The 14114-nt window shown below is 36.2% G+C and overlaps 1 protein-coding gene across 3 annotated transcripts in view; it reads left to right on the forward strand.

Annotated features, from left to right (window-relative positions):
* The window catches only part of CRYBG3 (crystallin beta-gamma domain containing 3), a 74993-nt gene that overhangs the window by 26184 nt on the left and 34695 nt on the right, over window positions 1-14114 (forward strand). For all 3 annotated transcript variants that reach the window (XR_015744328.1, XR_015744327.1, XM_026700732.2), the window contains exons 5-10: window positions 254-301; window positions 2262-2377; window positions 3519-3663; window positions 5016-5143; window positions 9850-9964; window positions 11196-11231. Coding sequence is in view for 1 of the 3 variants with exons in the window: in XM_026700732.2 (XP_026556517.1) it covers window positions 254-301; window positions 2262-2377; window positions 3519-3663; window positions 5016-5143; window positions 9850-9964; window positions 11196-11231 (588 nt within the window). In the remaining 2 variants the exon portion in view is untranslated. The remainder of the gene's footprint in view (window positions 1-253; window positions 302-2261; window positions 2378-3518; window positions 3664-5015; window positions 5144-9849; window positions 9965-11195; window positions 11232-14114) is intronic.

Raw genomic sequence — 14114 nt, forward strand, 5'->3', positions numbered from 1 at the left:
TTGAACTGAAAAATACTTTTCTCTTTACTGTAAGAACTAACTCAGAATACTCTGCTGATAGTTTTGAACAAAGTCGCAAAATATATTTTTCTACAAGTTTAACTTGTGTCTTTAAGGTTTTCAGAAATGGTTTGTTAGCATATTTATACACCTTTACTTTAAAATGTTAAGATATGCTTCATAAACATGTTTTTTAAAATATTTTTTCTTGGCTTATTGAATATTAAAATTATTTCTTTTTTTCTGATTATAGTGTCCTGTTGGTAGGAATATACTGAAGTGCAATCCAAGACCAGGAAAAGTGAGTGTGATTTTATATAAAACAATAAAATTTCAGTATTGTCTGCTTTGTCATAAACTTTTCCCAAAAGTAAGGAATAAATGAGTAACAAGTATTGAAAGGAAGTCTATTTTCCTTGATATACAGGTGAAACTCAAAAAATTGGAATATCATGAAAAAGTTCATTTATTTCAGTAATGCAACTTAAAAGGTGAAACTAATATATGAGATAAACTCATTACATGCAAAGCAAGATAGTTCAAGATGTGATTTGTCATAATTGTGATGATTATGGCTTGTAGCTCATAAAAACCCCAAATCCACAATCTCAGAAAATTAGAACATTACATGCAATCAATAAAACAAGGATTGTACATAGAACAATATCAGACCTCTGAAAAGTATAAGCATGCACATGTCCTCAGTACTTGGTTTGGGCCCCTTTTGCAGCAATTACTGCCTCAATGTGGCATGGCATGGAAGCTATCAGCCTGCGGCACTGCTGAGGTGTTATGGAAGACCAGGATGCTTCAATAGCGGCCTTCAGCTCTTTTGCATTGTTTGGTCTCATGTCTCTCATCTTTCTCTATGGGGTTCAAGTCAGGCGAGTTTGCTGGCCAATCAAGCACAGTAATCCCACAGTCATTAAACCAGGGTTTGGTGCTTTTGGCAAGTCCTGCTGGAAAATGAAGTCAACATCCCCATAAAACTCATCTGCGGAAAGAAGCATGAAGTGTTCCAAAATCTCCTGGTAGACGGCTGCGTTGACCCTGGACTTAATGAAGCACAGTGGAACAACACCAGCAGATGACATGGCTCCCCAAATCAACACAGACTGTGGAAACTTCACACTGGACTTCAAGCATCTTGAAGTATGTGCCTCTCCATTCTTCCTCCAGACTCTGGGTCCTTGGTTTCCAAATGAGATGCAAAAGTTTCTCTCATCAGAAAAGAGGACTTTGGACCACTGAGCAACAGACCAGTTCTGTTTTTCTTTAGCCCAGGTAAGACGCTTCTGACGTTAGTTGTTCAGGAGCGTCTTGACAAGAGGAATACGACATTTGAAGACCATGTCCAGGATCTGTCTGTGTGTGGTAGCTCTTGATGCACTGACTCCAGCCTCAGTCCACTCCTTGTGAAAGTCCCCAACACTTTTGAATGGCCTTTTCCTGACAATCCTCTCCAGGCTGTGGTCATCCCTGCTACTTGTGCACCTTTTTCTTCCATACTTTTCCCTTCCACATAACTTTCGATTAATGTGCTTTGATTCAGCACTTTGGGAACATCGAACTTCATTTGCAATTACCTTTTGAGGCTTTCCCTTCTTATGGAGGGTGTCGATGGTTTTCTGCACAACTGTCAGGTCAGCAGTCTTTCCCATGATTGTGCTTCCTACTGAACCAGACTGAGAGACCATTTAAAGGCTCAGGAACCCTTTGCAGGTGTTATGGCTTAATGAGCTGATTAGAGTGGGACACTCTGAGCCTAGAATATTGAACCTTTTCACAATATTCTAATTTTCTGAGATTGTGGATTTGGAGTTTTCATGAGCTGTAAGCCATAATCATCTCAATTATGACAAATCACAGCTTGAACTATCTTGCTTTGCATGTAATGAGTCTATCTCATATATTAGGTTCACCGTTTAAGTTGCATTACTGAAATGAATGAATTTTTGCACGATATTCTAATTTTTCAAGTTTCACCTGTAACTAGCATAGTTATCTGCTACAACAGTGAAATACAATAAGGAGGTTGATAGGTTTGAGACAGTATTCTTGTAATGTAGTCTGGTAAAATTCATTTTATGGCCTAGATAAGCTAGCCTGGTGGGCTAGACCCATAAAATTCAAATTATCGAAACTAGCTTAATGATTATGTCATGCAAATATGTTTGTACCAAAAACACAGTATAATCGATACTGTGAATGAATGTACCGAATTTGCTTTACATTATTGCATTATTGCATGTCATTTGCAGATGCTTATTTATGATTTTCATGGGAACACAAATAAACTAGAAATTTATCGTGATGTGGTAGATGCTACCCTCTGGATGTTTTCAAAAGAAGCATTAATCGCAGTTATTAGAGGATGGTAAGAAAAACGTATGTTATAGCATAGATCACATTTGACTAATATAATGACAATGTTTGATAAAAGATATATGTGGACATACAAAAAAGACAACACACTTGCAAGGTTTATTCACTGTAATTTTGGCCATATAATACTTATCAGTAAGTAATACTTTGCATTTTCCTTAGTTTGAATATTTTGTCAGAGCTTTAAGAAGACTGAAACAAAAGATAAGCAAGTAAACATAAACTTTCCAGAAATCTATATTTGTTGGTAATTAAAGAATATATCCATACCAAAAAAAAACAGAAAACAAAGTATATTTTATTAAAAATAAGACTAGAGACATAACATCTCAATTAATATACATATATAGATGTGGAAATATTGTAGTTTAATGTGCAGTAAAAATAGTTTAAAGTAATTTCCAGGCAGTATATAATAATTGTAATATCAGAAAATAAATATTTATTTATTGTTAGTTTTATATCCCACCTTTCCAGTTTTGCCATAACAAACATATGAGGTGGATAAGGAAGAAAGAATCACTGATGCAAAGTCAAATGACGTATAAACAATCCTTGCAATAATTTTCATAATACATAATTATGTAAGCTTTCCAAACAATGTTGTGAAGTAGACAAAGAACAGAAAAATCTTTAAGTCAGAAGCTCTAAATCATTTATTTGTATTGTGTTCCTAAAACTATGTTAGAGTGAAATAATATTTTGTGATCATTGTTGCCAATCTATCTTATTCTAACGCTAGAAAAACAATTTATATTCCCCTGCCCATTCTGAATGACAGGCTAAAGTATGTGAAAGTGGTCTGTAACCATCCATATGAAACTAAAAGAAAAAAGACTGGCTTTGCAAAATTTTTTATATTGATTTTTTAAATCTTTAAAAATAAGACATATATGTTTAACAAATGAAAATAATGTAGCTAAGTGGCAAATGTTTTTCTTGTAGCAGTGTGCAATGTAAATCTGTTGTTGGAAAAGCCATTGCTCATATTATATATCAGTGTGTATGTGTGCTCATTGTACACATGTGAAAGGCTGCAGATAATTATAACTGCAAATATTGATCCTTATTAGTATTGGTACTGTGCTTGCAATGTGAGCGGCATATTTATATTGATATATTCATTAATGTAGCTGGATTTTATATGAGAAACCAACATTTCAAGGTCAGAAATATGTTCTAGAAGAAGGAGAAAGGATGCTGACTGACATCTTGAATCTTCACAGAGAGAAAGCTCAAGGAAGTTTCACAATTGGTTCCATCAAGCATATAACGAAGGTATAACAATTATAATAAATACTTCTATGCTTGTAAAAATCAGATACCACTAGTGGCTACCAAATGGATATCCTTATATATATTTCCCTGTCACTCTACTTTATCTTTCCTCAATGTTTTATTATTTGTTTCCCTGCCTAGAGTTTTACAGTTGAAATTATCAAAGATTACGCTTTTGATAACTCTTGTAATTATTTCTATGCCTCAGATTTGTCGTTCTTATATACAGCTTTAATCATCACATTTTATTTTGCTTATTATCAAACCAAATGTTTACCAATCTTTTAAAAATGTGCATGAGTCACAATGACAATGGCAGAGTGAAGTCAAAGGTTATAAACACCACTGTATCCCCATTTGTTTGCTGTTCAACAAAGAATGCTAAATTAGTATGTACTATGTACATGAGACCTGACTACAGATTGTGTTGCTTATGTGATCAAATGGTATGTTTGAAAATACAGCAAAATAGAGCCATAAAAATAGCAAAAATATTGTTGAAAAGAGGGAAGTGAGTAGCCAATATTGAAATTTTAATGTGAGAGCAAATTGAAGTCATTTAAATTCAAGTCTCATTATGCCTTTTTTGCCTGGCTTTATTAACTTTAAAAAATCCAAAAGGTTATTTTTAAAGTTGTTGAATTAAAGGATAACCATAAAGTACTATCTTTGCTTTTTTTTAAGTTCCAAACTTCTGCAAAAGATAAATTGGTTCTTAAAATATGAGGTATCCTCTCAAAATTTCTGCTGAAGGGAAACTTCAGATGACCATATCAACATTAAATAAAATAAATTCACAATAATAACTGAAATATAGTGCTATAAGCAACTTAAATTATTTAGCAATTTGGAGTTATCTTAGCAGTAAACAGAACTGTTTACTGTTTCTTATTCTTTTAAAGTAAGAAAACAAAACAAGTGATATAATTAATAACAACAATGAAGTGGGTTCCAGTCTAAGAAAGGTTCTTGTCATTAAAAAGTTCTTAAAATCTGTGAATACAATCCTATTTATGAACACTTGTGTCCTTAGTTGTGTGCTTATCCTATTTCTAAGATACCTTTAACTAACCAAAGATATATTATATTCTAAATTTGTCAACTATTTTAAGAGGATGAATGGAAACATTTCACTTTTGCAAGTTTTTAATGCTAATTTTATCAATATTAATAAAAAGAAAAGTACTTTGAGACTTGCAAGATTCTGTTAATGTAATCTTACAATAAAGGTTTAGCTCATTTAACCATGCTTCCTGCAAAACTGACAGGAGTATAGAGAGAACTAATGTCCACCACATATATATAATATTTCTTATCTGATTTGTTTTATTCTGGTTTAATTTGCTTCACAGGATTGTAGTATTCCTGAAATTGAACTTTGCTCGCACAATAGTCATTTTTCAATCTGCATGCAGACTGGCATAGCCAATTTAGATGAATTGGAAGTTGAAAATCCTATCATCTCTGTGAAAGCAGGAGTGTGAGTAAATATTTATTTTACTTACATAAATAAAGGTCAACAATAGCTATTTGTTCATCATGCAAAAAAGTAACCAAAGTAATTGTTATTTTGCTATACCTTCGAAGAAAAATTCTTATAAAATTACATTTATGTTTATCAGAAGGTTATTACCCACAAGATACAGTTCTTTTGATCAAATAATAGTTTTCCTAGACTTTTTCTGAAGTTATAAAAATACTATAAAAATAAAAGTTTGATTGAAATGAAGTTTTAATTTTAGGACTTTTCTTATATCTAGTATATGTCTATGATATTTGTATGTGTAACAAGTAATGTTGCAGGGAAAAGATGAAATATTTATGTCATTATTTTGAATAATATATACTCTAAATAGAGGAAGATATGCCCTTTGGTAATCCTTCTTTTTAGATTCTTCTAATTAAAAAATCAGAAGCAATCTGGCTATTATTACTTCAAAATATTCAAATAAGAACAGAGAATATTGAAAAGTGAACAGAAAACATTGAACAAAGAACAGGGAAAACTGATGAAAAGGTGGAGAACATTCAACAAATGATGATGAAGTATGATGAGATATTCCAAAAAATTAAAGAAGATAAACAAAGAGATAAGAAGTTTGGAGACATTGATAGCAGATTAACGGTGGTTGAACAAGATAAAAGTGGGATGCTGAGATGGGAGATGGACAGATCAGAATTTTATCTCAGATTCCAAAACATAGAGAAAGAAAAGGGACAAAACCTAGCTGAGATAATGATAGAAATTTTGGCTGAAGCTTTGGAAATAACTAAAGAGAAGATGATGGATGGAATAGATGAGGTTTATCGAGTCTTCACAGGATATGCAATGAGAAATAGCTTACCAAGAGAAGTTCACATCAGATTTACAAAGAAAGCCATTAAATATTGCAAGTCGCAAGAGAAAAAACATTGAAATATAAAGACAAGGAGATTGTGGTCCTGAAACAAGTACCCAGAAGAATGAGAGAGATGAGAAGAGAATACCGATTTCTGGCCAAAATGCTACTTAAAAAATAGATGATTATAGATGGCTGATTCCAGAAGATTTAATGTTCACATGGCAAGAACAGAGACATAGAATTGACTCAATTGAGAAAGCTGAATCATTTTTACACAGAATTTTTTGGAGGGAAAGAGGAAGAGGCAGAAAAAGAAATCTCACTAATTGAATTCCAAGAGGACTGCCAAATGGCGATTGAAAAAGAAGAAGGTGCAGTAGGTGGAAAGGTGGAAGCCAAAGAACAACATGAACCAAGATCTACGAGAGCTGCTAAACCTAACTACAAAATATAATCATGGAAGAGAAAAAACTGATTACAATTAATATAAATGGACTTAACTCAGCTATTAAAAGAAGGAAACCTTTCCATAAATTAGAGAAATTAAAATTTGATATAATCTGCCTACAAGAAGTACATATCAAAAAGCAACATGAACAACTGTTGATACAGCCAAAATTAGGGAAAATATTTACTTCTTTGACACAATGCAAGAAAAGAGGAGTGGTTTTATACATTAAAGATATTATCCCAGCGAAATTGATTTATACTGATGACGATGGAAGAACACTAATGGTGGAAATAATGGACAATAATATGAAAACACTCCTGAGTGCAATCTATGCCCCGAATGACAATCAAGAAGAATTTTATAAAAAATTACACATGAAAATAATTGAACTGGATTATGCTAATATAGTTATGATGGGAGATTTTAATGGAATTGTAAATAATAAACTGGACTATACAGCACAGAAAACAACATAACAAAACAGAAAGACTTCATAAATCTTTTTTTAATGCTAATTTACCCCAGATACCTAAAGAGATTGAAACAATGTTAGAAAGCAATATAACGATGATGTAGTTAACTGAAGCACTCAAGAAGCAAAATAATGGAAAGGCACCAGGCCCAGATGGACTTCCAGCAGAATTTTATAAAACACTACAAGAATCGTTGAACCTTCCACTGCTAGAAGTTATGAATGAAGTTATGTTAAAGAAGAAGATACCTAAATCATGGTCAGAAGCTTATATAACACTTGTCCCAAAAGAGGAGGCTGATCCATTACAAATCAAGAAATATAGACCAATTTCCTTACTAAATGCAGATTATAAAATTTTTGCTTCAATATTGGCAGAAAGACTTAAAAAATACTTAAACAATTTTATCCATCCTGATCAAAATGGATTTCTGCCAAAGAGACAAATTAAAGATAATATGAGAGTAATCTTGGACACTTTGGAATACTACGAGGCATACCCTGAAAAACAAATGGCGTTGATATTTCTAGATGCACAGAAGACATTTGATAATGTGAATTGGTGATTCATGTTATTACAACTGGAACAGATGGGCTTTGCTAAAAAATTTATTCAAGTGGGAGGGAGAACTGACAGACTCTATTGATATAAGAAAAGGAACAAGACAAGGTTGCCCACTATCACTTCTGTTGCTTGTGTTAACCTTGGAAGTGCTAAACAGAAATATTAGAGAAGAAAAGGATATAAAAGGGATAAAAATTAAACAGGAAGAATTTAAGTTGCAAGCATTCGCAGATGATTTGGTTTTCATTTTAGAAGACCCACTAGAAACAGCATCAAAATTGATAGAAAAGATAGAGGCATAAGGAAAAGTGGCTGGTTTGAAAATAAACAAAGATAAGACAAAGTTCTTGACAAAGAATATGCTATTAAGACAAAAGGAAGAACTGGCAGATCTATTGAAAATTCAGGTCACGAATAAGATTAAGTACTTGGGGATATATTTGACAGTAAGATGCAGTACACTAAAAGAGAATAATTATATCAAACTTAAGCAGCAGATAGCGTTAGATTTGGCGAAATGGGAAAATTTACAACTGTCATTAATAGAGAGAATATCAACAATCAAGATGAATATGCTACTCAGAATTTTATATTTGTTCCAATAATTCCAATTAGGCTTGGAAAAGATTACTTTGAAGATTTAAATAAAATTGTGTTGAAATATATATGGCAAGAAAAGAAAGCGAGAATAAAGCTAAAGCTTTTGCAAGATGCTAGAATAAGAGGAGGATTTAGTTTGCCTAATTTGGAGTTGTATTACCGAGCTACAAATTTGATGTGGGTTAAGGAATGGATAACATTAAGAAACACTAGATTGTTGACATTAGAAGGACATGATCTGTTGTTGGGGTGGCATGCTTTTCTATGGTATAAAGAAACTAAATCACAGGGGTATTTTAGAAGACATTATATACGGAAGTCTTTATGGTTAAACTGGGAGAAGACTAAAAGACAATGCTATTTGAAAATTCCAGTCTGGCTATCAACTTTTGAAGCATTTTCTTATCCTATAATATATAAAAAGGAACAAACAGTTGGATATGGTGAAATATTGAATGAAAAGGGTGAACTTAAATCTATACAAAAATTAGAGGAACAAGGTATAAAGATGAATTGGTTTTGATATGCGCAAATACATTCAAGGTATGATAAAGACTCTAAAACAGAAGATTCCTATGATAAACTGACTGATTTAGATAAGATTTTGACAGGTACTGATGAAAAGGTGATTTAAAAATTGTATGGATATTTATTAAAAATTAAACTAGAAGAAGAACAAGTTAAAGAAACAATGATTGCTTGGGGAAAGAATTTCGGATATGGGATTGATCTAGAGAAATGGCAAAAATTGTGGTTTCAAAATTATAAAATGACATTGTCAACAGCATATAAAGAAAATTTGTATAAGATGTTTTACAGGTGGCATTTTCCCCCGACAAGAATAGCAAGAATGTTCAAGAACAAATCAGAAAAATGTTGGAAATGTCATCAGACACTTGGCTCATATTACCATATGTGGTGAACTTGTGCGGATGCTAAAAAATATTGGACTAAAATCCACACGTGGTTAGAAAAAATGACAAAAAAGCATATAGATTTGAAACCAGAGATATTTTTATTGGGAATTTTACCTGAAATATATAGTAAAGAATTGAAATACCTGATTGTAAATGTATTAACAGTGGCTAGGATTGTATTTGCTAAAAATTGGAAAAATGAGAAAACATCACAGGAGGAAATCATTAAGAAAATATTGGAATGTGCTGAAATGAGTAGATTGACATTTGAAATCAGAGAACAAGATGATAAACAATTTTATAAAATCTGGGATCTATTCTATCAATGGTTAGAAAATAAAACATGGTAATGAAATATGTAGATTCTTAGAAAATAATAAATATATAAAGATGTATTCTTTTCTTATTACATCTACAAAATGATTGTAGGATAGATTTGAGATGATAATATGAACTGTCACAAAACAATTTAAGTAAAATATGATTATTTTGTAAAACATGAATGAATAAAAAAGTATAGTCAAATGATTGATTAACAATGATATTAATGTATTTAATACGATTGAAAATATGAGAATATATACAGTGTAATTGTAATTGAAGACTACGAAATGGAAGCACAAAACAATTTGTAAACCAACAGGCACACTGTATGTATATATATATGGAAGATGGCTTGATGTTTTTATGTTTTGTTTGTCTATGTTCGTCTTAAAAACCAATAAAAATTGTTTTAAAAAAGACTATATGCTCCTTGAATAATGTGTATTAATCAAAGATATATGAATAAAGTTGTACATTAATTATCATGTTAATGGGCTAATTCTTCATTTTAATAGATGGCTTGCTTATTCAGATACTGATTACAAAGGAGAAAAAACAGTATTAGAAGAAAATCAAAGTCCATGTAAACTTTCAGCCACTGATGTAAAATCTTTTCGACCATTGGAAATGGTAAGAAGTTATTAATGCCTATAATCAGTTTAATTTTCTACAGTCCATTCTGTCTTTTGGTAATTTTCAAATCAAGATCTGAATGTGGCTAAGCTTGAAAATTCATATTTATTTTGTCATATTATTACAAGTTCAGAAATTAACCTTATGATGAAGAATCTATCTCTGTTAAAATCAAACTTCTGGTGACTTGACAAAGAGAATTATGTTTGACTTAGAAGAGATTACTTAGAAATACTTAAGAAAAAATAAATAATTGTCATAACCTTTAGTTATAAGATGCTAAGTGCTAGCTGCTAAATCAGGATTGAAAAAGTCATAGTGGCTTGATACTCTTACTATTGTAGATCAATCCATGTCTCTATAGACAGTCCTAGGAGGTAGTCAAAAGTTATTTTCTATAATAGAAATGTATATCTGCAAAATTATTTTGGATTGGTACTAATATATTTCCTGATAACTTATATGAATATATTTTGCCACTTTCAGTTTCCCCCCTCTCTAAAAAATATCAAGAAAACAGTATTGTGTCATTAAAAACTTTGCATTCATGATTCTTAAAAACTACCAAATTCCTGGGAAAAATTACTAATAAAATATAGACCTCCTTGACACCTAACCAGTTTATCTCAGTTTATCTTGATTTGACTAGAAAATCTCAGGTACAGCTTGACTAAATTGAAATTGTTATTGCAAATAAAACTGAAGCCACACATGGTTGTTGGTTGCCTACTTCTAGGGCAAAGATGTAGAGGACTACATTCTCAAAGGTTTCTCCTATCCATCCAGATTAACGGGTTCTGTAATTTATTGCTTTGAAAACAAGTAGTTGTATGCTTATATAAGTCATATCTGGTATAGGAACTGCATGTACCCATCTCAACTGCCTCAACCCCTTATAAGTATTTAAATATTTAATATTTAGTAATTCTAAATAATTTCTTGTTTGGTGCTATGAATTAGAAAATAAAAGAAAAAAATTCCCAGGCATATCTGCCCTCCATTACAAACACATTAATTTAGTCAGCTGTGATGTTGACAAAGCTTTTTTATTCATGAAATCAATCAAGTTTCTTAAAACACAGTAAAAGCAAAGATAAGAAATGTAAAGAATGACGACTCATTGATTGATTTATAAGGTATCTCATAGAATCAGTATGTATTAATATTATATACTATGTATTAATATGGAAGTATGTATTCATATTTCTTATTTTATTTTGTACTTTAGGGTGGCCTAAAGGTGCAAATGCCTATGAATACTATGGTAAGTGTTAAGTTTGAGCAATGAGAGGCTGAACCAGAGCATGAGTGCAACAATACTTTATTTTACAATAAAGGGCTGACCGTGCTTGCCAAGCCTGGAACTGGCTCGCAGCAATCAGCAACCGGTTGGACCCCGCAGCCTGCTTTTATAGCTGGCTGCTGGGGAGAACCAACCAATGGGAATGGGAGAAATAACGCCCACATAAAGTGAGTGGACCTGAGTGAGAACTCCTTGAGTCCTCAGGACATAACACCCCTTCCCCCCAGATGCGAACATGCGTAGTCCTTGAGGTAGACGGGGGGTTTGTGTTGGCGCCCGGAGCGGCGCAACTCGGGAACATTGACTGTCTGTTCGGTATCAGTCTGTGACGGTTGGGCCGGCAAAGTGTCGCCAACACTCTCTCTGGACTGGGCATCCTCGGAAACCACCGGGTTGGTTACTGGGGTCGAGCTCTCGTGGGTTGGATCAGGCTGGCCAACTCTCTGGGCGCTGTTGTCCGAGTTTGGGCTGACCGGAACGACCGCTGGTGCAGACTGGTCGCTGGGTGCGATGTGGCTGGGCGGCGGATGAGACGGTTCCCCTTCGACTGGAGACTCTGGATTCTTGTTTGCAAGGTTGCTGAGGCGCCTTCTGAGTTGGTCTATGTGTCTCCTCCAGACGCGACCATCCTCCAGCCTGACTCTATACGATCTCGGCCCGGTGACGGCGATGACCTCGCCTGGAATCCAAAGTGGGTCCCCAGCGAAATTCCTTGCGAATATCGGCTCCTGTAACATAAAATGTCTAACCCCCGAACTGGAAGCGAGGGGAGAGTCAGGGCAGTATTGTGGGTGCAGTCTATCCAATACAGTCCTCAGGCGCCGGCCCATCAGAAGTTCCGCTGGGGACTTATTGGTGACTGCACAGGGGGTTGAGTGCTGGCTCATCAGGAACCGTGAGAGTTTGTGGTGCCAGTCATCTCTGCCAAACCTAGCGAGGGCCTCTTTGGTGGTCCTGACGGCCCTTTCAGCCAACCCATTACTCGCAGGGTGAAATGGGGCTGTGAAAATGTGGCGAATGCCTAGGTTGGCTGCAAAACGGCTGAATTCTACTGATGCGAACTGTGGGCCATTATCGGAGACCAAGGAGTCGGGTAGTCCATGTGTAACGAACAGGCGCGTTAACACGTTGGTGATTGCTAGTGTGGTGGTCGTGGATAGCTGTGCCACGTCTATCCACTTGGAATAAGCGTCCACGACCACTAGGAACATCTTTCCATGCACGGGGCCGGCCAGATCGATATGGATTCTAGACCAAGGGGCGCTGGCGCTCTCCCATCTGGTAGGGGTGGCGATGGGGGAGCAGGACGGGATTCCTGGCAAATGCTGCAGGAACTTACGCAATTGACAATGTCCTCGTCTAGACCCGGCCACCACACGTAGCTGCGTGCTAATGCCTTCATTCTCACAATGCCGGGATGTCCCTCGTGCAACGCTCCAGGACTCGGGTACGCAGCGAGGTCGGAATGACCACTCGAGTGCCCCACAGTAGACAACCCTGTAAACTGGACAGCTCCTGCATGCGAGTCTTAAAGGGTGCGAATTTGTTATCAACGTTGCCTCCCGGCCACCCCTCCTCACCCAGTCGAGCACCTGGGCGAGCGTTTGGTCTGCCTTGGTTTTAGCGGCGATGTCAAGGGCGGTGATGGGCAGGTCCAACTGGGTGATTTCAAAAATGGCGTTGACAGGAGCTGGGTCTTCAGCCGGAGCGGGTAAGGGGCAGCGACTGAGAGCGTCGGCGTGGGATAGAGTTTTACCCGGGTGGTGAATAAGTTTGTATGAGTAGGCCGCTAGGAAAAGTGTCCACCTTGTCATCCTAGGGGAAAGGACTTGAGGTGTCTGTTTGTCGCCGGCCAGTAGGCCCAGGAGGGGCTTATGGTCGGTGACCAGTTCGAAGAAGTGGCCAAAAAGGAATTCGTGAAACTTTTTCACGGCTGCAACAGCTGCTAGGGCTTCCTTGTCTATTTGGCTGTAATTTCGCTCCGTGGCCGAGAGTGTCCTGGAGAAAAAGGCGATGGGGGCCTCGGCGCCATTGGGGAGTCTGTGACTAAGGACCGCCCCAATTCCAAAAGGGGATGCATCTGCTGCCAGTACTAAAGGAAGGTTGGGGTCGAATTGGATGAGCACTGCCTCTGACGTAAGTAGTGATTTGACGGCGTTAAACGCCTGGTCTTCTTTGTGCCCCCAGTGCCACGGTGACTTTTTGTCTAGTAATCTGTGTAGGGGTTCGGCTACTGAGGCTTTATGGGGCAAGAAGGATGCATAAAAGTTTAGCAGCCCCAAGAAAGCTTGTAGCTCCATTTTGGAGGTTGGTGTGGGAGCTTCGTGGATTGCCCTAACCTTGGACTCCAGGGGGTGAATGCCAGAGGCGTCAATTTTATAACCCAGAAAGTCCACCTGTCTAGTGGCAATGGCGCATTTTTCTTTTTTTAACTTGAGGCCATGCTGTCTGAACCTCTCTAACACTGCTCGCACTCTCTGGAAGAGTTGGGGTCTGTCCCTGGCCGAGACCAAGATGTCGTTGAAGTAGGGTACTACACCAGGGAGGCCCTGTAAAATCCGCTCCATGAGGGATTGAAAAATACCCGGGGCAACACTTACGCCAAATTGGAGACGCTTGCATCGGAAGGCACCCCTGTGAGTGACGATGGTCTGAAGTTCCGCTGTTTGGTTATCAACAGGGAACTGCTGATATGCTTGAGACATGTCCAATTTAGCAAAAATACTGCCCGGTTCGAAAGTGTGCAATAAGTGCTGAATGACGGGCACAGGGTAGGCACTAACTTGTAAATATTTATTGATTGTTGTCTTGTAGTCCGAGCAAATTCTCAGGCTACCATCTTTT

This window comes from Pseudonaja textilis, chromosome 7, assembly GCF_049901715.1.
Source record: "Pseudonaja textilis isolate UNSWEBS1 chromosome 7, rPseTex1.2, whole genome shotgun sequence".
Lineage (NCBI taxonomy): Eukaryota > Metazoa > Chordata > Lepidosauria > Squamata > Elapidae > Pseudonaja > Pseudonaja textilis.